General features: G+C 43.3%; 4 protein-coding genes and 1 long non-coding RNA gene across 18 annotated transcripts in view; 3 read left to right on the top strand and 2 right to left on the bottom strand.

The window, feature by feature from the left end:
- Positions 1–711: 711 nt before the first annotated feature.
- On the top strand, positions 712–15,196 carry slain2 (SLAIN motif family, member 2). Of its 3 annotated transcripts, none has more exons than XM_032571862.1 (9): positions 712–1,459; positions 4,478–4,620; positions 8,124–8,291; positions 8,376–8,549; positions 8,640–8,999; positions 10,128–10,274; positions 12,025–12,063; positions 12,482–12,689; positions 13,608–15,196. In XM_032571862.1, the coding sequence occupies exons 1-9, from the start codon at positions 975–977 to the stop codon at positions 13,669–13,671; spliced, it is 1,788 nt and encodes a 595-aa protein (XP_032427753.1). In that variant the 5' UTR covers positions 712–974; the 3' UTR covers positions 13,672–15,196. The 3 variants fall into 3 exon arrangements, with proteins under 3 accessions (XP_032427753.1, XP_032427752.1, XP_032427754.1); XM_032571861.1 differs by lacking the exon at positions 12,025–12,063 and adding an exon at positions 11,231–11,317 and having other exon boundaries at positions 713–1,459; XM_032571863.1 differs by lacking the exon at positions 12,025–12,063 and having other exon boundaries at positions 713–1,459.
- On the bottom strand, positions 14,937–21,032 carry LOC116725657 (uncharacterized). The gene is made up of 2 exons (XR_004340441.1): positions 20,875–21,032; positions 14,937–15,602 (listed from the first exon to the last, which is right to left on the bottom strand). It is a non-coding gene; the product is annotated as an uncharacterized LOC116725657 (long non-coding RNA).
- slc10a4 (solute carrier family 10 member 4) lies at positions 15,956–19,991 on the top strand. The gene is made up of 3 exons (XM_032571864.1): positions 15,956–17,166; positions 17,377–17,587; positions 19,114–19,991. Exons 1-3 carry the CDS (start codon positions 16,676–16,678, stop codon positions 19,636–19,638), a joined length of 1,227 nt encoding a protein of 408 aa, XP_032427755.1. The 5' UTR covers positions 15,956–16,675; the 3' UTR covers positions 19,639–19,991.
- Positions 20,319–22,636, top strand: zar1 (zygote arrest 1). The gene is made up of 4 exons (XM_032571866.1): positions 20,319–21,370; positions 21,718–21,810; positions 21,887–21,961; positions 22,032–22,636. The coding sequence occupies exons 1-4, from the start codon at positions 20,672–20,674 to the stop codon at positions 22,173–22,175; spliced, it is 1,011 nt and encodes a 336-aa protein (XP_032427757.1). The 5' UTR covers positions 20,319–20,671; the 3' UTR covers positions 22,176–22,636.
- Positions 22,637–22,713: 77 nt separating this feature from the next.
- Positions 22,714–25,265, bottom strand: part of fryl (furry homolog, like) — an 87,011-nt gene continuing 84,459 nt past the window's right edge. For all 12 annotated transcript variants that reach the window (XM_032571855.1, XM_032571856.1, XM_032571847.1 and 9 more), the window contains 2 exons: positions 24,838–25,031; positions 22,714–23,879 (listed from right to left, as the gene is read on the bottom strand). In XM_032571855.1, coding sequence (XP_032427746.1) covers positions 23,639–23,879; positions 24,838–25,031 — 435 coding nt within the window. In that variant the 3' untranslated portion in view covers positions 22,714–23,638. The remainder of the gene's footprint in view (positions 23,880–24,837; positions 25,032–25,265) is intronic.

The raw sequence follows: 25,265 nt of genomic DNA, 5'->3' as shown, positions 1-25,265 counted from the left end.
CCTGAGGCGTTTTAGATGTTTTTATAGGTTATTTTGTGACCTACTGAATGTGTCGCCTGCGTGGTTTTGGAGTAATTTTGGTAGGCTGTGGATAATTGGTCTCGCTCTGGTTCACTTGAGTTCCAAAGCCTTAGAAGTTGTTTTGTAATTGCTTTCATTAATAAGTTTGTTTCTAATCTGTGCTTATAACATCTGTTAGTCTACTTCATGTTGTCAGGGAAATTCTTTTTACATTTCATTTATTCATTTCTTTAAGTAATTAGGACTGGGTCTTTCAAATGAAATTAACCTCAGCCTTCTGACAAATAAGGTTAATTCGAGTCCATTCATTATGTAGCAAGAAGTAGATAACCTTTTTGTTTTGTTTTATGAAGTTTTCCTCCCTTACTAAATAGGTCTGCCTTCATAAATTGTAAACTGCTTTCTCAGGTTATACTTGTTTGGTGCCTTGTGTGATGTCACCAGAGACACGTGCATTTGTTTATGGAGCGAAAAGGTTGTCTTTATCAGTTTTAGCTAACGTTAGAATTTGTGTAACTACATGTCTATTAGCAACAATCTTTCAGTCTCGACGCCTTCAATCTGGTTTACAAGACATGTAAGTATGCAACTACTGTATATCTACGGTATTTACCGCGCCCTCCCTAATGACGTGGTTCAACGTGCACGAGCAAATAGGTGTTGGTTACGTGCTCGCTCTCGACATCGAGCGCAGTGACGTATGCTATCCGCCGCCTGTTGGTCTTTCACAGTTGGTGACGAGTATTATGAAAATGGCCTCGACCCTGCCCGTAAACGCGAGTATCCAGAGAAGATGACGACGCTGAGCTCACCAAGTCAGTCAAACACCAAAGTGTCTTCTTTGAACACGTAGGTATTGGTAAGGAAAAGAGAAAGAAAGGGACTGTCGGCAGAGGGACCGTCAAGAAAACACTCCGGACCGCAGTGTATTTTCGACGGGCTGAGGAATCACCATGGAGGATATCAACTCTAACATCAACGCGGACTTGGAGGTGCGGAAGCTCCAGGACTTGGTGAAAAAACTCGAGCAGCAGAACGAGCAGCTCCGGAGCAGGTCCACGATGTTGTCTTCGTCCGGAGCCATGTCGGCGAACCACAGACCCCTGAGCGCCGGGTACGACCCGTCCGCCCTGTCAGTGGGGATGGCAGCCAGTCTGGCCGGCTTCCCTGGGGTGGGGTTCGGCGGTTCGGGCGGCTACGGTGGGTCGGTGGAGAACAACCGCTGCTCGAGACCCCGGCTGTCCTACGACGGCATCAGCTTCAAGAGGGCGTATGAGTGCGAGGGGGCATCTGCTGCCACCTCTCTGTCTAGTGTGAACAACCTTTACCCAGACAACGCCGGGGGGTTGACGGCTGACGGGGAAACATCAATCCTAGATGAAGTGGACATCTTAGATCTTGAAGACATGGACTGTCTAAACGAAGACGAGGACAGCTGGTGAGTGACGGGCTTGTGTTGGGAGGAAACTTGCCTGTGTCTTCAGGGCTGGCTGGCAGCTTTCATTTCCCCAACACAGCTGCTCTACACATTAGCTGCTGCCACATAGACGCCTGGCTAACAATCACCCCAGTAAACTGTCTGAAATAATGAAGTCATCCCCACAAGGAGCTGCATTGTGGATCACCAGAGGGGATTGTTTGGCACACATATGGGCGATGCCAAGCCACCCCTTCACCCCCTCCTGACCCGAGTAGTTTGGCTTCAGCCATTCAGAAACTTCTTGTTCTAGAAGCACATTAGTGAAACCTAATTCTGATGGGTTTGGACTCCAGATTATCGTTTTAAAGTGACAGATTGTTTAGCTTGCCCTGGGAGTGGTGGAAGGAGATCAGTGTGTAAAGTGAAAACCGACTTGTTTTTCTGGCCAGCAGTCATGTGGGAGAGGTAGCCATGGTTATAGTCCTCCTCTCAATTCTCTTAGCACAGCATTTGGCTCAGAGCTCTGCGGCTCCGACTGAGACATAGCTGGGAAATCATCTCATCACACTGGACTGAAAGCCACAACGCCTTCATAAAGCTGACCTCTAACACAGCATTTGCAGGGATCATAAACAATGAGAGCTACATCATGATAAAAGCAGGTCATGTCTGAGGGTCGCACAGACAAGGATTAGCGTTTGGGAACATGTATTGTTTATCAGAATTAATCCAGCAGCTCATGTCTCCCCAGCAGCTCTACTGCACTCTCACTATAATGTTTGGAAAGATTAACATAGTGAGGACGTCTCTGTCTGTACAGTGAAATGAGACGTATACCAGAAGACATGGGCTGATCGGTGATTTCAAGGCTTACCAGGGATAAAAAGTTACAAATTATAAGCCAGAAAATGGTCAGCGTTTTCTTCAGCTGTGTGCAATGTAAAATGTCACAGGACCTTCTCCGTCTTACTTGTTGCTGCACATTGCCGGCTAGCTGGCTGAAACAAAACACACATTCATTACTTAGAAGTAAGAGCTGTTTGGATATGACAGGCTGGCTACAGCTAGCTGGCTAATGACACCTTCTGATAATCACTAGTACTTTATAAAACTCAACATGGCTAAAGAGTAAAACATTTTACACAATAAACACTTGAAAATAAGCTCTACACTTTAAAACCAGCAGTTTCAGCTTAATAACAATGCTGAGCTAAAACTGCTAACGCTAAAACAGTATTAGTAGTGTCATTGAGCTAACACTGTTATTAAGCTATCAGAGTTAGCTTAATAACAACTTAGTAGGAATGATCTCTGTCACTCCTTCAGTTTCCATTTCTGGACCTTCTTTCAGCCAGCTGACTAGCAGTGTGCAGAAACTGTCTTAGAAAATTCAGGCAATTTATTAGAAGCATTATCAACTGAGGCAATGATATGACGGACATTTATTTTTTTTTAAATCTGTGGAGTTTTAAAAACTGGACATGCATAGTTAGCGATGGAAGGGAGGAGTTATTTTGTGAGGTCGTAGTTACAAACGTAGGCGAACATAATGATGGGCCTTCCTTAAGAGATGCCTGTTTATGCTCATTTAATTGGCTTCTGCTATTCAGAAGATCCCTAATAGGCGTCCTCAGCTCTTTGTGCAGCATAATATGTGCTCTACTCAGTGATTTATCATCCAAGTTAAGGTTGTAAATGCACTGCTGCAGATCTTGCAAACCTCCTTTTCAGCCTAATTATTTGAGCTCCCTGATGTCCAGGTAAAAAAGAGCAAGCTCTGTCATTTGTGTTGTTTGCAGCAGTGATGTCAGGCTACTTCCGAACACTGCTCACTCGTGCTCAGCAGAGCGTTTGGCGCAGCCTGTTTTACATCAGCTTGATATCCAGGATTACCACGTAGTGCCCAGATCTCGTCAGCTCTTGTCACAGACTCCCGTAATCCCATAAATTAGCATTAGAGTGGATTTAAAACGCTCCCTGCTGCTGCAGCACTCGGCCCATCTATGGTCGGTTACTACACTCGTTTTATCTCAAGACGCAGGTTTACTGAGCGCTGTACTGTACTTGAATGACCTCCATAGAGTTTACAAGTGGCGCAAACATGCAGTCTTGATTCTAGACCGGTATTTCCCAGCATTAGCTTCACTTTCCCTGCAGTGCCTCTTGCTTTCATCTCGCAGGCTTCCTCTGCGAATGCAACGGCGCTGACAGCTGCTGACTCAGATTCCTTCTTTTATCTTATCTCAACCATAAACACATTGGTTTTACTTTTAGAATGGGCCAGCTGAGGTGTGGAATGTCCTGAAAACCTTTATACCTATTTTCAGCTTTGATGACCTCATCCTTCGAGGGTTATGTACACACTGATCACCAAACCAGCTTTCTTTGTCATTGCTAAATGTATTCTTAAACTTTTCTTTCTTTTTGTTCCCTCTTATTTCCTGCTTGTGTTGCATATTGTAGTAAAACCAGAATATATGAGGTGTGAAGACATACATTTTATTTAAAGGACGAAGGTGAAATAGATTATCATTGTAATCCGTTCAATTAGGCGTTAAGTAAATTTGTTTACTGTTTGTACAGTGTGCTGAATAAATGTATTGACTTGAATCAATTATGCACTGCAAAAACACAAAATCTTACCTAGTATTATACATCTACTTGTGCAAATATCTTAGTACACTAGAAATAGGACAAAAACTAACTTACAAATCACTTTTCAGCAAAGTATAGGGGCCTCTTTTAAGTCAGTAATTCCTTAATATTGGTTAAAATTGGCAGATTTTTTTACTTATGGAAAAAATGGCTTATAAAAAGAAATCTGCTAGTGGAACAAGTGCATTTTTTTAATCAATTATTGACTTGAAACAAGCTCCTATACGTTTACTGAAAAGTTACTTTTAAGTTAGTTTTGTATTATTTCAAATGTATTAAGATATTTGCACTAGAAACTAGACAATAAAAAACATTTGGTTTTTCAAGATTTTGTGCTTTTGCCGCCATGTATGTTCATTCGTTTCTCCTTTCTAATCTCAGGTTATATGAATCAAAACTGAACAGTCCGCTGCAAAAAACCTTGAGTCCTATAGTGTGGTGTCGGCAAACTCTAGACAACCCGAGTCCTGAGATGGAATCGGCCAAACGCTCGCTCATCCACAGGCTGGACCTCACCCTCTCAGGTAAACCGAAACACGTGATCTTTATCTCTTCTCTTTTAATAAAGTAGTAGCAAAGTAAAAAATTTTTTTTTAAAGATAACTCCATTTACCATAAAGTGAAGTGAAGTTATTTTTTTTAAGATGGCAGCATTTAAAACAACCTGTATTTTGTTGTTAATGGCACAGTCACTCTGAAGAGTGTAAAATATCCCATTGCTCAATCTGGATTCAAACACACCGTTGCTGCTTTCTGCCAGCGCAATATCTGCTGTTGACTTTTGGACTCCCACTAATTATAGTTGCTGTGCGGGGCGGAGGACTGGCTTCAGATCCTCAATGCTAAACTAAGAGACGGGTCATTTCCATTTTGACAGCGGTATGCTCACGTGACCGTTGGATCATGTTGGGCTTAAGGCTGTGTACTGGGGTAGATGGGACTCTCTGCTTTGTTGCCCAGGAATACTAAATGAAAAGCTCTATGTACGTTTTCCTCCAGATCCAGGAATGCTGGTGTTTGTTTACTGGGTCATTTTCCTCAGGTTATTGAATGTGCTTAGAGGTGTTTGTGCTAGATCTCACTGCACTGTCTTGATTTAGCGACGAGGCCGAAGGGTTATTCTGCCTGTTGGAGGTGATGTCACTGTAGATTTAAAAGAATGTCATCTTACATTGGCCTCCTCGTGTGACTGAGAAGGGTGTCCGCGCGTCCTTAAATTTGTATATCTAAAATTGAGACTTTGAATTGTCTTAAATTCATGAAAAAAAAATTTAAGTTGGCCTCAAATACACGAATCACAGCTCTTAAATTTTGTAGCTCGTTAAACTGTTTTTCTCACAGGACTTCTCTGACAAGCAAAAGTTTAAGTCACACACAGACTTCTTCATTGTGTTCTGTGACTTTAGGGGGTTGAGTCTACAGTAACTAGCTGCTAATGCACCCTTGCTTGCTAACTAACTAGATTTTCTTTTGTGTCTATTATGGATAAGTGCAAATTTATAACCAGTTGGCTGGACGATGTTCGTTTTCGCTATTGGCTCACTTCTGCTGCCAACCCATGTGAAGCTAAAAAGATTTCCACTCCAGGGTTTTTGCACACAGTGCATAGCCTCAGGTGCATTATGTGCAAAAATGCACCTGAAAAATATGCGATTTTCTTCTTTAAATTTCTGTTGCAAAACAGGTCTAAAATTTCATTCATCGTGGTCTTAAAAAGCCTTAAATTTGAGTTGGTTAAACCTGCAAAAGCCCTAGATTCTTCTGCCATGTGCACAATCAAAGGTTTATTTCATTTAGTCTCTATCTTAAGTTAATCTCAACTTCTCTACTAACTTCTATGAAAACTTGGACCAGAGTCAGAAGACACACCCATGTGTAATTTCTCAAGTAATTTCCATTACACCCAGTTTCTAACAAGAGCCTGGAAATCCTGTTGCCATGGTGTTGGTTTAGTTTGTCTCTGCACAGACTTGAAAGAACAGCATATTGTTACTTCTGTGCAGTCACATTGACAAAGCAGTCAGATATTTTACCTCGTTTCCAATCAATCGCCTGCCTTTTGTATGTGCACACCCAGCTAAAATCAGAACCTCCGGTGACATGTCTCGGTTGCATAACCTCCACAGAGGAATTGCCTGAGAGTTAGCTCCCTAAGTTAGCAGCACGACTTCTCTCATATCTGATAGTCCTGGTAGACTGGAACTGTTCAACGCGGTTCCTTCCTGCTTTGACAGCTGCCTCCCGCAGCAGAGAGATGTCCCCTGGTTTCACATGCCACGTTTTCTGAGCAGAAACTTTGAATCCCAGACCTCCGAATCTGTTCAAGCACAGTCCGTCTCACACTTCACTGCCAGTTTTATCCCTCTTCTCCTTTCTGGCCTTTATCTCCTTGTTTGCACAAGCGTCTCTGTTTGTTCTTCTCGTGATTTGCCCACAGCTCTCTGCAGCTGTTTTAGCTCCTTCTTTATGAACTTCAACTCTCAGTTTTGTGTTGGTTTTTTTTTTTCCCCTTCTCAAACATTTAGTCCTGCTTGGTTTGAAGCAACCAGTTGTCTGCTGGGTTACTTGGGATTTTCCGTCTTTAAGTGACTGTTAAGCTTTTTGGTTTTTTAAAGTCATGGTGGGTGGGATCAGCACTTCTTTTTCAGGACATGAGAGTTTTAGGGCATACTATTTTAGTTCGTCCCCGAGCTGCAGCTCCCTTTGATTGGCCCGTGCCTTTGTGGAATGACAGTGTGCTGATGAGATGGGGTATATTACGCAACAGCCGCAAAATCCTTAAGGAGCCGTCCAACCTTACCTGGTTCAAACTTCTACAACCAGACGAAGTAGAAAAATGGGGAAAGCGGAGCATTGATTTGTCCATTTCGCTCAGCGTTACAGACCTACATGTTGATGTGTTGTCGACATTCCTCAGCAGCTGATCCATGCAGATGTTAGCAGGATGGACATGCTGGAATTTCCTGAATAATGCAGGAGGACAGAGTGCCGAGCCTGAGGGTGAAGGAAGAGGGAAAGTGAAAGAGGCCGGCTGGATGGAGAAGGAAGTCGGCCTTAAATGGCTGCTTTCCATTCACCACAGAGCAGCGTAAACACACCCAGCCAGAAGGAGAAAGAAACTCCGGGATGGGAAAACGAGACGACGGCCTTCCAAACCACCAGAGGTTTCCCGGTTAACCATCTGCCAGGTTCAGATTGAGATCACTGGGCTCAGGAATTGAGCTTTCTGACTGCTGGTTTGCAGGCTGTCACAGAGAATCGCATTGTTCTGCCTGCATATGGAGTGAATGGCGTGCATTGTTTAGGAACTCTATCAGGCCCACACTCAACATACGGTGCTGGACACTCGACCAGACTTACAGCACAGTGCAGAGCTTTCATTGAGGCGCTGGCTCACACACTGAGACCCAACACACTGCATCAGGTGAGGGCGAAACAGTGCAACGTTGAACGGAAACAGTTAGAATTGTAGCAACCTGAAATTACTTTCCCACAAAAAGACAGGATTTTAACAGTTAATATTTCAAGTGCAAATAACATTTCCAAGTATGTTCTTCAAGAAGCACCTTTAACACAAATAAAATCACATCCTGAGGAGCGCAAAATAATCGTTCCATATCAGAATTAACAGGACATGTTTAGAGTATGAGCAGGTCTTACAGAACATCTCAAAACTGATTTTGCAAAAAAGAAAAGAGCCAAGTTTACTGTTTAGCGTCACACATGCCATCATCTTGCAAGTTTGGCTCTTTCATGAGATGTTGTGAAACAGGAAGTTAAATTTGATGGAGGCTAAGAGGATTGGTCAAAACTCAGTTGCAGTGATTGGTCAGAAGAGAAAGAGCCAGAAAACGTTAAGATGGTTAGATTTGTGGTAAAGTTGCGTTGACTGGTGAAAATTGCAAGACCACACAAAATGTGAGAATAATGAGTGAATTTACATTGATAGTTGTGATCACAGCTTCTTAGAGGAACTGGTTGGTTTGGTATTTATTCATTCAGTCATGGTCTGTTCTTGTTGTTTTAGCCAACAAGCGCAGGAGCCTGTATGGAAGCCCTTATCTCCAGCAGAGCTACGGGAGCCCATATAGCACAAATGCAGCCAACAGCCCCTACAGCAGCGGCTTCAACTCCCCCTCCTCAACGCCCTGCAGAGTTCCCATTGTCCGCCAGCAGCTGATGCCCAGTAACTCTGGTATGGAGCGCTTGTTATCTCACTCTGCTGCGCAGTATTTCTTTAGTAGGAGACTGAAATGTTCATGAATGACTTCCTGTCCAGTGCACCAGAGAAACGCAGCGGTGGAGAGGAATCCTCCGGCGATTAGTCCGCAGTCATCAGTGGACAGCGAGCTGAGCACATCGGAGATGGACGAGGACTCAGTGGGCTCCTCGACTACGTACAAACTCAACGACGTCACAGACGTCCAGATAATGGCACGCATGCAGGAAGAGAGTACGTTACCGCAACCGTTCTACCTCCAGCTATGCTCTGATTTTCTGCCTCCCAAAGCGTTTCTGTTACACCGTTCATGTCTGTCGACAGGTCTGAGGCAGGAGTACGCCGCCACGGCGTCCAGGCGGAGCTCGGGTTCTTCCTGCCACTCGCTGCGGCGCAGCACCTTCAGCGACCAGGAGTTGGACGCGCACAGTCTGGAGGACGAGGAAGAGGCGGTGCACATGTCCTTCGCCTCCAACCTGCCCTCCAGCCGTTTCAGTCCATCCCCTCGCCACTCCCCCCGTGTCTCCCCGAGGAACTCCCCCCGCTCGCGCTCACCCGCCCGCTCCGTCGACTACGGCCACAGCCGGGGCTCGCCGCAGCCCATCATCAGCCGGCTGCAGCAGCCGCGCCACTCGCTGCAGGGCCACGGCCACGACCTGCAGACCAGCGTGGTTAAGAACGAAGGTAAACACAGAGCTCACAAGCCTCTGCAAGTATTGAACTTATCAGTGGTTTTCTAATTCAAAATCTGTATTAGACCTGTTGACATTAAATCAATTGTAACAATTAGGCCTGGGCAATATAGATGGAAAGATGGATAGGCAGGCAGGTAGGTAGGTAGATTTTATTGCAGACTCAAAGTCCAAGTCACATTAAAAGGTTTTGGAAGAATTACTTTTTGGAAAATTTGGATGTTTTTTAACCATTTCATTCCTTGGTTTCCCATTGGTCAAAGTGATGTCAGTGTCTGTCATGTTGTTTGACACGTTTGTTTTACAGTTTCTGTTTACTTGGACTTTGAATTCAGGGTAACTATGACAAAATATCAGTGCTAGGCAAAACATTTTTAATTACAAGTATAAAATCGTAATATTACAAGCAGTCATAGTTAGCTGGGAATAAAGTTTAAACAATACAATATTAATGTCACCATATTAGCTAAATAAAGTTGTGATATTAGGAGAATGAAGTGGTGATTTTATGAAAACTTCTACACAAAAATAAAAAATTAAAATAAGAAATGCTGAGCATCTTGTTAAGTTACACTCCAGCTTTGGTTTTACAGATAAGGAAATACTTTTTCTTTTAACATATTAGCATCAAGTTATTGTCGGTAGCAGGATTTTGAAACAATCGTGTGAACGACTATCTTGAAGAAAGAATCACATGGACGGAGGTTGTCCGATTTTGATAACGCTCCTGGTAAAATTGCACCTTTATTCTGCGAATATTCTTGCAATTAAACAAACATTCATATAGCCTGGCTCTAGTATGCTGTTACTCAACTCACAGTAGGGATGATTTCTCTCATTTGTAATTTTTGTAGAAAAGAAAGTAAGAAAAACAAAGTCAGATCTGGTATGAAAAAAATCAGATTTTATCTTTAAGCCATATCATCTAGTCCTAGTAACAATTCAAGTGATCCACACAAAGAAAAGCTTGTGTAAATTTCTTATTACTGACATCTAGTGTGAATTTCAAGTCAGCAGCTCCATGAGAATATTGGTATCTCATAGAAACGTGTCGGTACTTCTCTGCCGCATGCCGTGCCGTTCGCTTTGAGCTCATTCGCCCTCTGTCCTGCTGTTGCAGAAAAGCTTCGCCGAAGTCTTCCCAACCTCACGCGCTCGGCCGCCGTGACGGCTCAGTCGCCAGAGCCGGTCAAGAACAGCCGCAGCTGCGAGTCCAACCTTCAAGTGCCAAACGGCGGCTCTCCCCGACACCAGAGCCAGTCTGCCAGTGAGTATCACCCCTGACGGCGTCCTGAGTGATCTGATGTGACTCGAACAAACAAACCTTATTTATGCTGCAGCAGCCTTCAGATTAAATATTGTAACCACTCCGCTGGCATTATTCAAGCATTTGTTTTGTTCTGCAGCTCAGCAACATGACAGGCTTTGTAATCTCCTGTTAGTCATTGTGTGAGTGGGATTTGTGTTGTTTTCTCTGGCTGCACTTCCACTGTAGGGACTCTGCTGCTTTGTAGTGACATGGCTTTGTTGTTTGGGTGTGTGTGGGGGGGGGATCCTCTTTGATCAGTGTTGGTTGTAACATCTTTTATTCATCTTTACTCTTGTCTAACTTTAAATTGAATGGAATGCTCTCAACCTGCAGAGTAAAAGCATGGTACTGGCAGCTGGTTGGAGGACCTTTCACACTAACATACTTCCCTCAGATTTATCTCTATAGTTTTGTTCTTTCTGGGTAAATTCCTCCCTCTGTAAATAACGACTATCCATTTAACATAATCCAGTACAGAGAGGGGAAGGTAATGGTATTTTCTTAATCCAGGATCAGTAGGAACAGAGCAGGTTTCAGCTGCTGACCCTGACATGGGTGTCTGCGGGACGGGGAACTCTAGTCTTCATGCTTTACAGTAGATCAGATTCTGTTTTCTCCTGGGCTGCAGAAGATCTTCATCTTTAACGGTGGCACATGTTGGTCCTCTCTCTGTTTCTACCTGAGCTTTGGTGGCACCAGGCATGTGGGCCCATCTAACCGCTCTCTTCACTGTAAAGCATGGGTAACCCACACCCTCCTTTTTTCTTTCCTCTGGACTTCTCCACCTCCTAGAAGAAGCATCCTCAAACTGTGTGTGTGTGGAGCCCCCTGGTGGACTTTCCAGGCTTTCTTTATGCTCTCCAGTGAAGCGGTGATTCTCAGACATCCGTGTTGACTTGTGCCGTGTTTTCCAGCTGCTGCTCAGCTCCCAAGATACTCCGGTACTTCTCGCTCATCCCCGAAACCCAAACAGCTTCTCCAAAAGCCAACCGCCCTGCGAGGTAACGGCCTGAAGCAGCTGGAGGCTGTCCAAATGATCTTACACACTGACATGTGCACCCCGTCTGACACACTGAAAGCATGGACTATCGATGAGTGTAGATGATGAGCTTGCCATATTTATGGGGCTGAAAAGGATGTGAGCGAAGTGCATTAAGGCACTTGATCTCAGCTTGTTGTCTCTGAGGCTGTAAGGTAATGCATTTTAGATGCTGTTTGTGCAGCTCTCTTTGTGAAGGTGGAGGAAATAACAGTGGAGCAGACTGGTTGTATTACAGTCTGATCACAGAGGGGACAGGGTTCAGCTGATTGTTTATTTCATTTGGTTTTTGTTGGATTGCTAACAGGATTTTATAGTAGCATTCAAAACGGTTAGCGTTAGTAACTGGACACTCAAGGACACGCGCCACACCAAGACCCTGGGTCAATGTTTTAGCTATAAAGCTAACTTCAGAGCCTGAATGAACTGCAGACATTTAGAGGATTTCAAATTTTCCATTCATAGTTTCAAGCCCATAGATAGCCAGACTGTGTTTAAATGTAACCCCAAAAGCTTATTAACCAGCTGTAGCAAGTGCATTTAGAAATATGGCTGCTATGTGATTGTTGGATCCTGAAAGTAATAAAACAGTCTGACAGTCCCTGCACACACCCAAGGCCCTTTCCTGCCTGCTCTGAATTAAGGCCTGTTTCTGTTGTCTTTGTCCAGTCCCACTCTCCTGTTGCTTTGGAGAAGAAGGTGATTTCAGTGAGTATTCACTGACGGCTCTCGTCTTTAAGTATCCTGTGACTGTGTTTGCGCTCCCTGGTTGTATCGATGTTGTGCTTTCGCTCCGTTTGTGACTCGCCTCATTCTGTCAACACATGACGAATCATCAGTCAGCAGCTGTGTCCGATAAGATCCGTTTCATTTTATTCATGCTTGAGTGACCATTTTGTAGTTCCAACCAGTAAGGATGATTTGTGGTAGTGGGATGTTGTTTTTTTTAAAATATCACCATACTCTTTCATGCTGCTCTACTGACCTCATATTAATGCCAGTCTCACACCACTGCATTGTTGATCATCATGTCATCGCTAAAATAGACAAATAAATGGTGTAAGTTTAAGAACAACTCACGTAACGCGGTTACACCTGACTTCCTTCTTTCTTTACCCGTCTGCAGTCCCCTCTCCCAGTAAACTCCGAACTCCAGCCACGCCATCACCACTGGCTCTGAGGCAGCCTGTAAAGGCCACATCCACCCCCAATTCTGCCACCTCCACCCCGACCCGCTCGCTGGCTCCGCCCCGCAGCGGCCTTCCTCGACCGAGTGCTGCTGCAGGAGGAGGCATCCCTCTGCCTCGCAGCAAGCTGGCTCAACCAGTGCGCAGGTACGCCTACCTATGTGACGTTCTCCCACACTTCTATACATCGCCATTGTTTAAATGTCATCAGATTTATATCAATAATCCAGTTCAAAAAGTTACGGATGTAAATAAGTTTCCATGGAAACTAATCAGCGTTTACCAAGATGAAAACCTTAAGAGCGTTACCCATTTCAAGCAAGATATTTGTTCACAACTTTCCTACAGAAACCCAATTTCAGAGATTTAATATACTCCCTCTCTGAGGTTGAAACGATTAATTGGATTACGTGTGATGAATCGATTATTCAAATAATTGTCGACTAATTTAGTGATTGATTAATCATTAAATACCATCTCAAAAATGGCCAGTTTGCTGAAAGAACAACATGCTTAGGTAGTCATTAAGCCAAAACTGTATGAAAAATGTATAAAAATGATCAACAAGTTATCCCTACACTGTATTGATAAGTCAAGTAGAAGTAGCTGATCTTTTCACATCAGAAGTTTTAGCTGCAGATGATCAAATATACACTAAAGGAATGCTTTGTTATTGCATCTTAAACAATAACATACTTTTATTTGAAAAAAGGGAATTGTATTATTTGTTTGTATCTTTTACTGCATTTTCAATTTAGCATTAAAATGCTTAAGAGGTTCAATGAAAGATCTGCTACATGTGCCGATTTTTTTTAATCCAATTAATCACCAGAATAATTAATAGAATAATTGATAACTAAAATAATTGCTAGTTGCATTTCAAACAAGCTTCTTGGTAGCTTCTCATTTCCTCAACTTTGATGTAAAAAAAATGCATCAAATTGCTGAAATTTATTTTTAATAACATTCTAATTCCTATCCTTCAACTCATTTTAGATATTTTGTATAATTTATAACTGTAGACACACTGTACTTTTATCAAAACGTAATCCTGTTTTCCTTTAGATCTCTTCCTGCTCCTAGAGCTTACGGCAGTACGGGCGACAACTGGAGAGAAGGTTGTTACTGAGCCGAGCCAGCAGGGGGCGCTCTCCGGCCACACTATCAACAGAAGGAAGGCGACAACACAACTCGGCACTTTATGTACCTACATAAGATTTTCCTTAAAGAGGCAGACAAACGTGTATAAATCAGAGTTTTAAAAAGGAGAGGGGAGACTCCACAGTGTGTCAAAGGGCGTCCATCCCATCGTCGTTCTCTGGGGGGACTGGCTCTGCAGGGGACGGGGGCCCTCAGGCGTCTAGTGCGGCCTACACAGAAAATGCCAAAGAACCCAGAAGAGGACATGCTGCCTGCAGTCATGTCTCCATGCCCGGCCTCCCTCCCGCCGCCTCTGCTCTCCTGTCACCTCCCTCAGGTTGAAATGTTTCCACACATTTCTGTTCTTCTGCTCTGTGTTCAGCAGGTGTTGGTGAGTGGTCTCTATGACGATGGTGTGCAGGTGAACTGTCCCGTGATGTTAAGAGAATTGTTTGATGTCTTGCAACAGTGAAAGCACCTCTCTAGTGTGGGTTGAACTCTTTAATCGTTCCTCTCATAAAGTTAAAAAAAAAAAATATTAAAAAGTCAGCCAGAATGTATGCACAAGTTTGTTTTACAAATTATTTATTCAAATTATTTAAGAAGCATATGTCCAAACATCCATATCAGTATTTTGAATTAAAAAAAATTTCTGTTTCTTGAGAATGTTCACTATGAACCTCAGCTGCAAGCTAACTCTCCAAAGCCTCGTTTTGGTCTTGAAGCGTCAGATAAGTTCTGGTGGAAAACCAGAGAGTGAGGGACGCCTCAGTTCTATAACGCCCCCTACAGGACATTTCTCACAGTGCTCAGTTAAAGGACAGCTTATCAATAAACAGAAGTTGTATTGGTTTCCAGAATCTGACTCGTTTTCTTTTTTGTTATGGAGAAGTTATCACTGTCACCCATTCAGCTGATGCAACCAAGACAACTCTAATGTTTCCCAGTGATCTGTGTGTGCCGTTCAAGAGGGGAAAAATAAAAGGACTTGAAAATAGTTTGAAAGGTTTTGATAGGCTTTCACGTGACATGCTACATGAATCAAGAAAGGCATGCCGGTGTTGGGACTGGTGTTTGGGTCATTGCTTTGGTGAGTGTCTTCAACCAGTGCCTATAATTTAAAATTTCACTTGAGTTTGTTTATGATTTGTGCCAAGATCTTTTTTTTGCCAATGATGTTTTCAGCTTTGCATCTATGCCTGGTTAATATGCTTGCCTGTTTGTTTTTGTAACTAAATCAACACACTTAATTGCTTTAAAATGTTCCTTTTGCCTTTGTATTTATATATATAAAAAATACTAGTTCTGTAAATGAAATTATTTATTAAAGAGATGGGTGCCTCTGTCAAAGCTCAGATTTGGTGGGAAGCCAGGATGAATGTTGCAAAAAGAAATATAGCACACACTTTGTGTGAACCATTTTTTGTTAATGAACCTTTTTTATAGCCACAACCATAACATTTGGTTTTCCTGTGTAAAGTCACATTTCAAATAAAACTTTAAAAGTTTCCTTTCTTCTGTCCTCTGACTTGTTTTTTCCCCATCCAAAACAAGTTGGGTTTAATTTGATTGAACAATATAAATAGATGAAATAAGATTAAGTAATTGATGTAAATTACTAGAAAAACAAGAATTATAAACCAAAATGCACAGTTAATGACCATCTATCTGGCAAGCTAGGTAGCCATCGTTTCAGTAAGGTCTTTAAAAGCATTATGTATTCAACACACAAACCGTATTACGCACCTGAAGTCACTTCCTGGTTGCCAGGAACAGCCTGTAATGTTTGTGCAGAACGAAGAGGAGATTGAATCACGTAGTGGTCCAAAACATCCCATCCCATACTGGACCTCAAAGGCGTGACGCCAGGACTCATATCCTCTTGAAGAGTGAGACAGTGATCTGCTGCAGACTCTGCTTCTGAGGGATGTGGACACATAAAACAGACAATTCACATGGATGATGCTGAATGTGGTGATTTGTTGTGAGGAGAGATCACTGTAATTCATTAATATTGCTCAGGATGTCTGATCTGGAGGACTTTGGTACTAAACTGCTGGTTAAGAAACTAATGCCAAATATAAAGAAGCAACAAAAACACAGCTGGATGGTGAGGTATGGATTTCCACAGCAGGATTTCCGAAATACAAAATTTTTAAAGCGCACACTGAAAGAACAAACAGCTAAGTATGTTCCGTTTGTCACAGGAAGTACCAGAACTGAGCGGATCAGCTCGCATGTATAAATCCTGGAATGATTTTTGACAAGCTTCCATATAAATTTAGCTTAAAATCTTGCTAAAAGACTTTAATGATGAAATTTGGCTATTCAGATTGACCAGCAGGGCTTCCATGTGTGTCTTTGTTACCAAATTGTTATGAAATCCATGCAGTTTTCTCACACTTTTTTTTTTACAGCTGTACAGGATGCAAATTATTACCTCTAAAGGAGGAATATGGTTAAAAACTTGCAAAATGCTAAGACAATGGTCACAAAACTTTACCGTAATTAAATTAAGAGCTGAAAGAAAATGGCACACAAATAGAAAAAGATAGCTTGATTTGATTTGACTTGGGGGGAATGTTTTATGAACTTTAACTCCAGACACATCAATAAGTCAATGGTCAAATCTTGCGAGCTACTTGCGCCATAAAGTTCAAGAGCGCCATGCGTCAGTCGCATATAAAAAACACAAGAAAACTGGCAGAGCGGCAGTTTTTCTCCTTTTTGTGGATGCGTAAAGCAGGAACACAAATCTGGCTGTTAGCGCTTCAACCTGCAGCTGAAGCTTCAGAGACTCCCGTCCTGTAGGACCCATCGGTGGCACCGGGCTGACTGTGAGTCGCTTTAAGACCATCGGTACCGTCACATCCCCTCGGACTCTGGATCAGCTTCTTATTGGTGACCGCGCGCCGCTAGGGGACTCATTTTACTCACGGACACTAGCAGGCGCACAACGCGACCGTGGAGATACTTGATCCTCCTGTTGCGCCATGGAGAACTCCAGCGCGCAGGCAGCTGCCATCACGGACTTTATCTTGCACACTTTGAAGCAAACCGTGGATTCACAGCGCGTTTCGGAGGGATATTTTTTCCTGGAAGGCGGCGCACTCAGGACTGACGCTGGGGTTGGATTTATGACCGCTCCCCAGACCGAACCTCCTCACCTGGTGCCTGCTTTCTGGGACTCCCCGCTCAGCCACGGTATCAATGTGTTCGTCGGATTGGTCCTCTGCTTCACCATGCTGGGCCTGGGCTGCACCGTGGAGGTGAGCCAGCTCGGGGAACATATTCGCAGACCCATCGGGGTATTGCTGGCTCTGGTGTGTCAGTTTGTCATCATGCCCCTGGTGGCTTTTCTTCTGGCTTTAGCCTTCTCTCTGGATGATGTGGCAGCGATGGCGGTCCTCCTGTGTGGCTGCTGTCCTGGTGGGAACTTGTCAAACATCATGTCTCTGCTGGTCCACGGAGAGATGAACCTCAGGTAGATCCCTCGTGCTCACCCATATGTGCAAAAGAGTTCACAGCGCGCATCGGAACGCGTCTTTCCTACATTTACGCACAGAATAGGAGAGAACAAATAACGTTATGCACTGAATCTAACCTAAAGTCATTTTTGCATGTCTGTAAGGTGATCCACAAACCGCGCCCCGCTTTCTGTAACAACTGCGCGTCTGTCCTCTGCTCTCCCCAGCATCATCATGACCATATCCTCCACCCTGCTGGCGCTGGTCCTGATGCCCCTCTGTCTCTGGATCTACAGTCGGGCCTGGATCAACACGCCCGTGGTCAACCTGCTGCCCTTCGGGGCCATCATCCTGACCCTGTGCAGCACCCTCATCCCCATTGGTTTGGGTGTTATGCTGAGATACCGCCACACACGTGTGGCCGACATTGTTTTAAAGGTAATGTCTGGTCCAATTACTTTAGTTTTTAAATGTATTTCACTTTTCCATCGGAAATAGCAGAGGCGCTTTGCTGTGGGGTTTGTGGAGACCAACTTTGCGCAAAGACGCACTGCGTAAATCTTCAGCGTTTATCATTAGAGGCTGGGTTGGGAGGAGTGAGGGGACGGTGACATCAGGGACACTGAGTCAGGGAGAGCTCCTCCCTGTCGCTACTGATGAGTCTCACATGAAGGAGGCGTCTTTGCACTGATGCAGCCCAGCTTGGGATGCGTTGAGTTTTTAAGAGGATAAAACCAAAACGGATCAGAGATCCTCACCAAACGATGCCCTACCGAAAATATCCTTCAACCCTGAATGCTACAACCAAAAACTTCAATATTGTTGGGAATTTATGTGACAGACCAACACAAAGTGATGTATGGCTGTGAATCAAGGCATAATTTAACATTTTTTTAGAGATTCAAATCTGAAAAGTATTTTGTGCAGTTCCCTTTCCTCAAAAACCACAATGGAATCTTTGGATCAAAACATTTTCATGTGTTAGAATATTCCAGTTAAAGCCCAGACCTGAATCGATTTGAGACTCAGTGGCAAAAAAATGATGTCCATGCAAACTCCCTATCTCTGGAGCTATTTTGCAAATAAGAATGAATTCAAATGAAACTTTCTACAAAGCTGGTAGATATAGAAACTCCAAAAGCCTTCTAGAAAGTATTGAGAATTAAAAAAAAATTGACGCTGCACTTTTCAGATTTTTATTTTTTGCAGAAAACGTACACTTTTCCTACCACTTCACAGTTATTAGGGCTGGATGATATGGCTGGAAATCATATCACAATATAAGCGTTTCATATCAGTCCATATCAATAATTATCGATAAGTTTTTTGTTTTTGTTTTAAATATCTGAAATACTGCCAAACATGTGGCAGACAGACGTGGCTAACTCTGAAACTGCTGCTGCGCAAGTTTCTCAAAGGGTTGTTGCTAGGCAACCAAAGAGAGAGAAAGTTAGTTGATTCCACCAACCTTGCTTAGCTAGCAGCAGCGGCTAAGCAGCTAAAGCCTGTCCTCTGCCTACATTCCCCAGAATGCTGTGCAATTCTGGATCAGAGTTGAGTAAAATGATTGGTCACCTTCCTAAAATATTGGTCGAAGTCATAAAAAAAAGAAAGAAACAAGGAAAGAAAACACCACCTCTTTCTTGCCAAAAAGTGATTCAGGCAAAAATCACTTTTGGCAAAAAAAAATGACTTAGGCCATATTCTTTTATTAGGAAGGTGACAATATTCCATCAGACACATTATGTATTCATATTGGTCACATCTCTGTCATGATATATATCATTATTGATTTATTGACCAGCCCTACCAGGTATGCACCATTTTATGTTGGTCTATATCAGATAAAATCCCAATAGAATGGACTTAATATCATGGCCATATGGAGCAAAATGTGAAAAATAACTTTTTACAGAATAAAAAGTTGCCTCAGTCTTTCTGATCCAGCGACCCTCTGTCCTCAGGCTTCCCTTTGGTCTCTGCTGGTCACCCTGGTGATGCTGTTCGTCCTGACAGGCGTGATGCTGGGGCCGGAGCTGCTCTCCACCATCCCTCCCTCCGTGTACGTGGTGGCCGTCCTGATGCCTCTGTGCGGGTACGCCGCGGGCTACGGCCTGGCCGTGCTGTTCGACCTGCCCCCCAACAGCCGCAGGTCTGTCTCCCTGGAGACGGGGTGTCAGAACGTGCAGCTGTGCACCGCCATCCTGAAGCTGGCCTTCCCTCCTCAGCTGATGGGCGGGATGTACATGTTCCCTCTGCTGTACGCGCTCTTCCAGGCAGCCGAGGCCGGCATCTTCATCCTGGCCTACAAGCTGTACAGGAAGGAGGTTCTGCTTAAATCGGACCCCACGATGGACGGCGGCGAATCAGACATAACGTATCAAAGGTTCCGTGACGAGGACTTTGAGCCGTCTTACGGTGCTGTGACAGTGAGCGACCCGAACACAATCATGCTAGAGCCCTGCCCCCCTGATCCCACTCCTGTTTAATATTTTAGGAATCAATATTTCTTTGCTGCTGATCTTAGGAGATGAGACCAGAACATTTTGATTGCTGTCGTTCATTAAAAGAAAAAAAAAAAACACAAACAGGGAGATGAAAGTGAAAGATTGATGTGGGGTGCTTTATGTCATGAGCTTAATTCATTCAAATTAATCACTGTTGCCTTTTAAAATGAAATAACACTGCTGTTCCCTGTGGAGTAAAAAAAAAAAATCATTTACAAAGATTTATGACCATGTGTAAGTGATGGTTTAAACATATCAAAACGTGCAACCAAGCCTGTGCCAAGCTGTATCTGTACATTACTGTATAGAGCAATTAAAGATCTATATGTAGTCTACTTGTTTTTCTTTTTCTTTTGTTTTTACATCCATCAATGTTGCACTACTGTCATCTCTTGGATTTTGCTACTCATCATTTCCTTCCCTCCAATTCGCTTAACGAGTCCGGTATTTTCAGAAAACAAAATATCTTTCCTTTCCCTGCATTACTTTCCACTGAGCAACAACATTTTCAAATTTGAGTTCCCTATTAGACCTTCTTTACTTGCTCAATAATATTCTTTTACACACATTTTCTGCAGCTAATATTAAACCAATTACATAAACCAGTAAAATGTTTCTACACCAGTTCTTATTTTATTTATACTTATCTAATCCCTTCTATTTATTCTTCTAATTTTTTATAACATCAATGTTGTATCCTATCTAAATGTCTCCCTTTTATCTCATTATCCTATCCCGTTTTTCGTAACTTCTTACTTTCTCTCAAACTATACTTATGCCTTCAGATTTAGACAACTGTATTTAGACAAATATCAATATTTACTATTTTTAACAGCCTCCTTAGCCAACATATCTAGACGTTCGTTACCTACATGAGAAGTCTACGTGCTTCATGTTTTATATCTGAGCTGAAACTCTACAGCTGAACCCAATCAGGCCTGATGGCGGGCTCTCGCTGTCCAATCTATTTAAATACTTACAACACGCAGGTTGGCCTGGTTGAGCAAAGAAAAAAATGGCAACATATGGTGAAGAGCCAGTCGACAGATACTTCTATTCATCTTACAACCCTTACGTGGGCAGGTACACCCGGCCCAGAGACGCGGGGTGGAAATATAAAGGTTATTTCTCCCACTACGGAGACACCTCTGACGCGTTCAACAACCACCAGCGAGCCCAGCTGAAATCCATCTTATCCCAAATCAACCCCAAACTCACCCCGAGGCTCCGGAAGGCCAATACCAAGGATGTGGCGGTGCAGGTCAACCCGAAGAAGGACGCCTCGGTGCAGTGCGCCATCGGCCCGCGGACCCTGCAGGCCATGAAGCGGGACTTCCAGCGCAGGAAGAGGCAGGAGCCCGCCACGCCCAGCAGTCCAAAGGCAACAGGTGGCGTTCGTTATCCCCGAACCCTGGCCGTGTACTCCCCCATAGCTTACCGGAGCGTCACGTCATTCCTCGTGGACGACAATAACAACATCAAGGATGCGTCCTCTGAGGCGACGACGACCGTAGAGCCGCACGGCGACCCGGGAGAGGGGCCGGGAGAGGGCACCGAGGGGACGGCGGAGGAGGACGGCGGAGCTGGTGAGGGTGGGAAGACCGCAAAGTCTCCTGAACCGAGCCAGAAGTTTAAACTACAGCCGCAGGTGAAGGGTGAGCTCGCGCCACCTGTCGCAGAAGAATCACAGGGCAAGGCCCGCGTGCGCTTCCAGGTGAGTCGAGGCGCGTGCGGTTGCTTTACCGAAGATTTCAGGAGAAACTGAAATAAAGCGCAATTTAAGGAACTCCCAGCCGCAATTACACTTTTAAATACTTTTTTTTCTCGTCGCAATGTACAACCTGTACTGTTTAACTGCTATAAAGCGGCAATGAAATGCCAACAATACATTCTCTGAACATTGGTTGGAATTGAACAGTCAGTCAAAGATGCTGTCTAAAGAAACTTATTGGCAAAAAAATGCAACTTCTAACCTTTTCACTTTTAACTGGATAACCTTCATGTACAGATCCGTTGTGTATGCCGAGAGTAATTGTCTAATTTCCCTGTCTGCTTAATTAGTTCCTGGAACAGAAGTACGGATATTATCACTGCAGAGAATGCAATCTGCGATGGGAAAGTGCTTACGTATGGTGCGTTCAGGGCACAAACAAGGTGAGTAACTTCACAAGAGATCATTGGTTGGATATTGCACTGAAAGTTGACTGTAAATGGCTCTACTCTTTTCTAGGTTTACTTCAAACAGTTCTGCAGGAAATGCCAGAAGGGCTTCAACCCATACCGTGTAGAAGACATAACATGCCATGTAAGTTGCGTCCCTGCTTCTTTACGTCAGTCTTCTTGGAACTCCTTCTCATGCGTCTCTTGTTCTCCAGACTTGCAACAAAGCCCGCTGCTCCTGTGCCCTGACGCAGCGGCACGTTGACCCCAAACGACCCCATAGACAGGACTTGTGTGGCAGATGCAAAGGCAAGCGGCTCTCCTGTGACAGCACGTTCAGCTTCAAATACATCATCTGAGTCTGTTCGACTAAAACCCTCAATGCAAAGCACACATTTTTGATGTTTCAAAACTTTATAGATATTTTTTTTTCCATGTATGTTTTGTTGACTCTGTAAGCACATCATGCCTTGGATCGTAATAAATGGCTACCTTGCATTTTGGGTGTTTTTTTTAAAAGTATTTTATTTTTGCATTAAGTGGTCTTTCATTGGTCAGCAGCGGGTTTGGGCATGTGCTCCAGGAAGATGACTAGAGATGTCCTGTAGGAATGAAGTCTTTAGTTATCCCGAGAAGGCTGGTATGTGGAGGGAAAATTAAAGTGGATCTGCATTCAAAATCAAAATGTACCAGATGAGGAATGAGATTAACTGTACAAGCATTAGTCCCAAGAGAAATATGGAAGGCTGAACACGTGATCAAATGCAAGTCCAGAGCACAACCTGTGAAGGAATGTATATTGATGCAGCTTGAAACTAAAACAAAAATGCTGCCACCATCCAAGATGAGCCTATGAAGATTTCATGTTCAGAACAACAGCTTAGTGACTCAAACCTGTGAGCTTTTCTTATGTTAGCTTTATACATACATCCCATTTGGGATGAGCAGTGCATTACACAAAATTACAAGGAGGGGGGAAAAATACCGGTTTTACACTATACACTTCCTAAAATATATACAGAGTACAATAAGTTACGCTTTCATTATAAGCTGTAGCGAGTCTGCACTTTTGTGTGCAATTAAATGCATTTGTGTATGAGCATCTCCCAATATATATCACACAGTCGAGAGTCTAAAGGCATCTACTTATTTGGTTAAAGAGTGAGTTTTGCGTGAAGACCTGCTGAAGGGAACTCATCTCTCGGAGCAATCAAACATATATTTCTCTATACACTCCCTGAAGGCAGGGGGTTTCCCCACAGGATCACATGTTAAATATCCTAACATTTACAACCTAAGATGTTAGCTCTAATAAAAAATACATTTCTCAAAAAAATATTCTTGCAGTGCTTTCTCACTTTCAAGCATGCATTTGAAAACTTTTTTTTTTCCTTTTTTTTTTATAAACAAGATTCTTCTGAGTTTGCTTATGAGTCTTGATGGTGTGTCCTTAACACGGACCGTCGTACGCGCTTCCACACCGACTCCCAGAGGAGGCCAGCGCTCAGTGCGACGGGCTCCTCCTGGTCAGATCAATCAAAAAAAAAAAAAAGAAAAGTAAAATGAAAATAAAATATCCCACTGCGTCCAATCTTCACCAGACACACCATCGCTTGACTTATTGCAACTGAATTTTGCAAGTTGGCTTAGTCTGGAAAAAGCAATGAGCTTTAAGCATTCATACAGGTAACGCTAATGCATGAAGAGTCACAGTTACTTCCCATGCATCCTTTAGCCCTTTGTATGTATAGTCTCTCTTGTCCCCTGCCCTCCCCCGCCCAAATCTCTATAGGGGGCTGATTTCGGTCCAGTTTGGTTCGGTTCAAAGTCCGGTGCTGAATGTGGTCATGTGAAGCTGGCATGCCTGGGCCTGACTCAGAGCCTCGCGGATCTGCAGGTTGAGCTCCATGAGGCGGGTGCTGGCCTGAGACAGGTCCCTGCTGGGCCCCACCACCGCCAAGCAGCCCGTCTGGCCCAGCGTTTGGTGGCGGAAGTAGATGTGCAGGAGGGTCTGAACGGCCTTGTCCTTCTCGTTCCCGAAGATGTCGTTAGGCCACAAAGACCTGAAGATGAACCAAACGTCAGTAACGGAAAAGAGCTTCTACAAAGACGTTGACTGAGCACGTCGTTTTGTACTGAAAAGACTTAGATTAAACGAAAAACACATTCAGCCAAGGAATAAATGATTTAACCTGGGCCAAAATAAAGAAAGTTAACTGCTATTTCATTCAATGGACGGCAATAACATGAGTCAGTGATAAACATTTAGCTAATTCCAAAACTAAGACTGAGCCTAAGAGACGAATGTCAAATATTGTGGAAAAAGAAATGATCAAAGACTACCAAAACATCAGGAAAATAAAGCCAAAGTGACCTGATTTCATACATATTACTATACTGCTGTTAGTTTTTGACTGTCAAAGATCATTTATGTTTGCATGTCTGCAGGGAATCCTTTGCTTCACATTTTGTCAAGTTAAAACCCCAAACTTTTATGTAGTTTATTGGGAATTTGCATGACAGACCCAGAAAAGTAGTGTACAATTTTAAACAGGATAGTAAAAGAATGCAAAGAATTTTTTTTAATCTTAATAAATATACACAATTCTAAAAAGATGGCATATTAAAACATTCAGAATCTGTAATTCAATCTGTCAGAGCTTGATTTTTATTCACTATTCTTTAAAACTTCTAGTTTCTGATGATGGAGACAAAAATGTACAGCTATAATTTTAGCAAAAGTGTTAAGTCCGATGTGGCTACAAAAGGATGCTACACTTTTCAGATTTTCATTCATAAGAAGAAATATTAAAAATCCTTTGCACCACTTTGATTTTATTGATCACATAAAATCCCAACAACTTGCATTGGTGTTTGTGGTTGTAAGGTGACAAAATGTAGCACATCAGAATACACCAGAGAAATGGGGGTTAAAAAAACACGCTAAATATTTTTGCCTTAACTGATGAACTTATATTAGCAGAGAGAAGCGTTTGGCTGGTGCTGCTGTGTTTATCTCACCTGAAGATTTTGACCTGCGTCAGAGCGGAGCTGAAGTCTCTGGCTCTCAGCGTTTCTATCAGTGACTGGATTGCCGTCTCGGTGTTGGTCTGGGCATTGTCCGACATGCACACATCCTCCTGGTTATCATTTCCTGTTTCTGCCTCGATCAGGCAGCTCTCCAGGACAGTGAGCTCCTCGGACATGTTGGTTACCTTGGAAACGGACAGAAAAAAAACCAACAAAACCCTCACTTATTGCATCACAGCGTTAAATAACATGTACGACATAAAGCTAGGAGGTCGGCTAAATAAACCTGAAGTACATATTAACTGGATTAGGTGGCTCTCATCGATCTGTGCTGGCAGTGATCTAATTACGCCAAGTAGCAAAATCTGATTAGGATTTGATTGTAATTTAGGCGAGGTAGGGATCAACTGCGGTGCAGA

This window comes from Xiphophorus hellerii, chromosome 9, assembly GCF_003331165.1.
Source record: "Xiphophorus hellerii strain 12219 chromosome 9, Xiphophorus_hellerii-4.1, whole genome shotgun sequence".
Taxonomy (NCBI): Eukaryota; Metazoa; Chordata; class Actinopteri; order Cyprinodontiformes; family Poeciliidae; genus Xiphophorus; species Xiphophorus hellerii.
Note: the sequence above shows the minus strand (reverse complement) of the source record. Positions and strands in the feature narration are given on the sequence as shown.

Coding starts and splice junctions, on each gene's coding strand:
- slain2 (XM_032571861.1), top strand. CDS start 975: ATGGAGGATATCAACTCTAACATCAACGCGGACTTGGAGGTGCGGAAG. Junction 1,460..4,477: donor AACGAAGACGAGGACAGCTG/GTGAGTGACGGG, acceptor TTCTAATCTCAG/GTTATATGAATCAAAACTGA. Junction 8,550..8,639: donor GGCACGCATGCAGGAAGAGA/GTACGTTACCGC, acceptor GTCTGTCGACAG/GTCTGAGGCAGGAGTACGCC.
- slc10a4 (XM_032571864.1), top strand. CDS start 16,676: ATGGAGAACTCCAGCGCGCAGGCAGCTGCCATCACGGACTTTATCTTG. Junction 17,167..17,376: donor CACGGAGAGATGAACCTCAG/GTAGATCCCTCG, acceptor TGCTCTCCCCAG/CATCATCATGACCATATCCT. Junction 17,588..19,113: donor TGGCCGACATTGTTTTAAAG/GTAATGTCTGGT, acceptor CTCTGTCCTCAG/GCTTCCCTTTGGTCTCTGCT.
- zar1 (XM_032571866.1), top strand. CDS start 20,672: ATGGCAACATATGGTGAAGAGCCAGTCGACAGATACTTCTATTCATCT. Junction 21,371..21,717: donor AGGCCCGCGTGCGCTTCCAG/GTGAGTCGAGGC, acceptor CTGCTTAATTAG/TTCCTGGAACAGAAGTACGG. Junction 21,962..22,031: donor TAGAAGACATAACATGCCAT/GTAAGTTGCGTC, acceptor CTTGTTCTCCAG/ACTTGCAACAAAGCCCGCTG.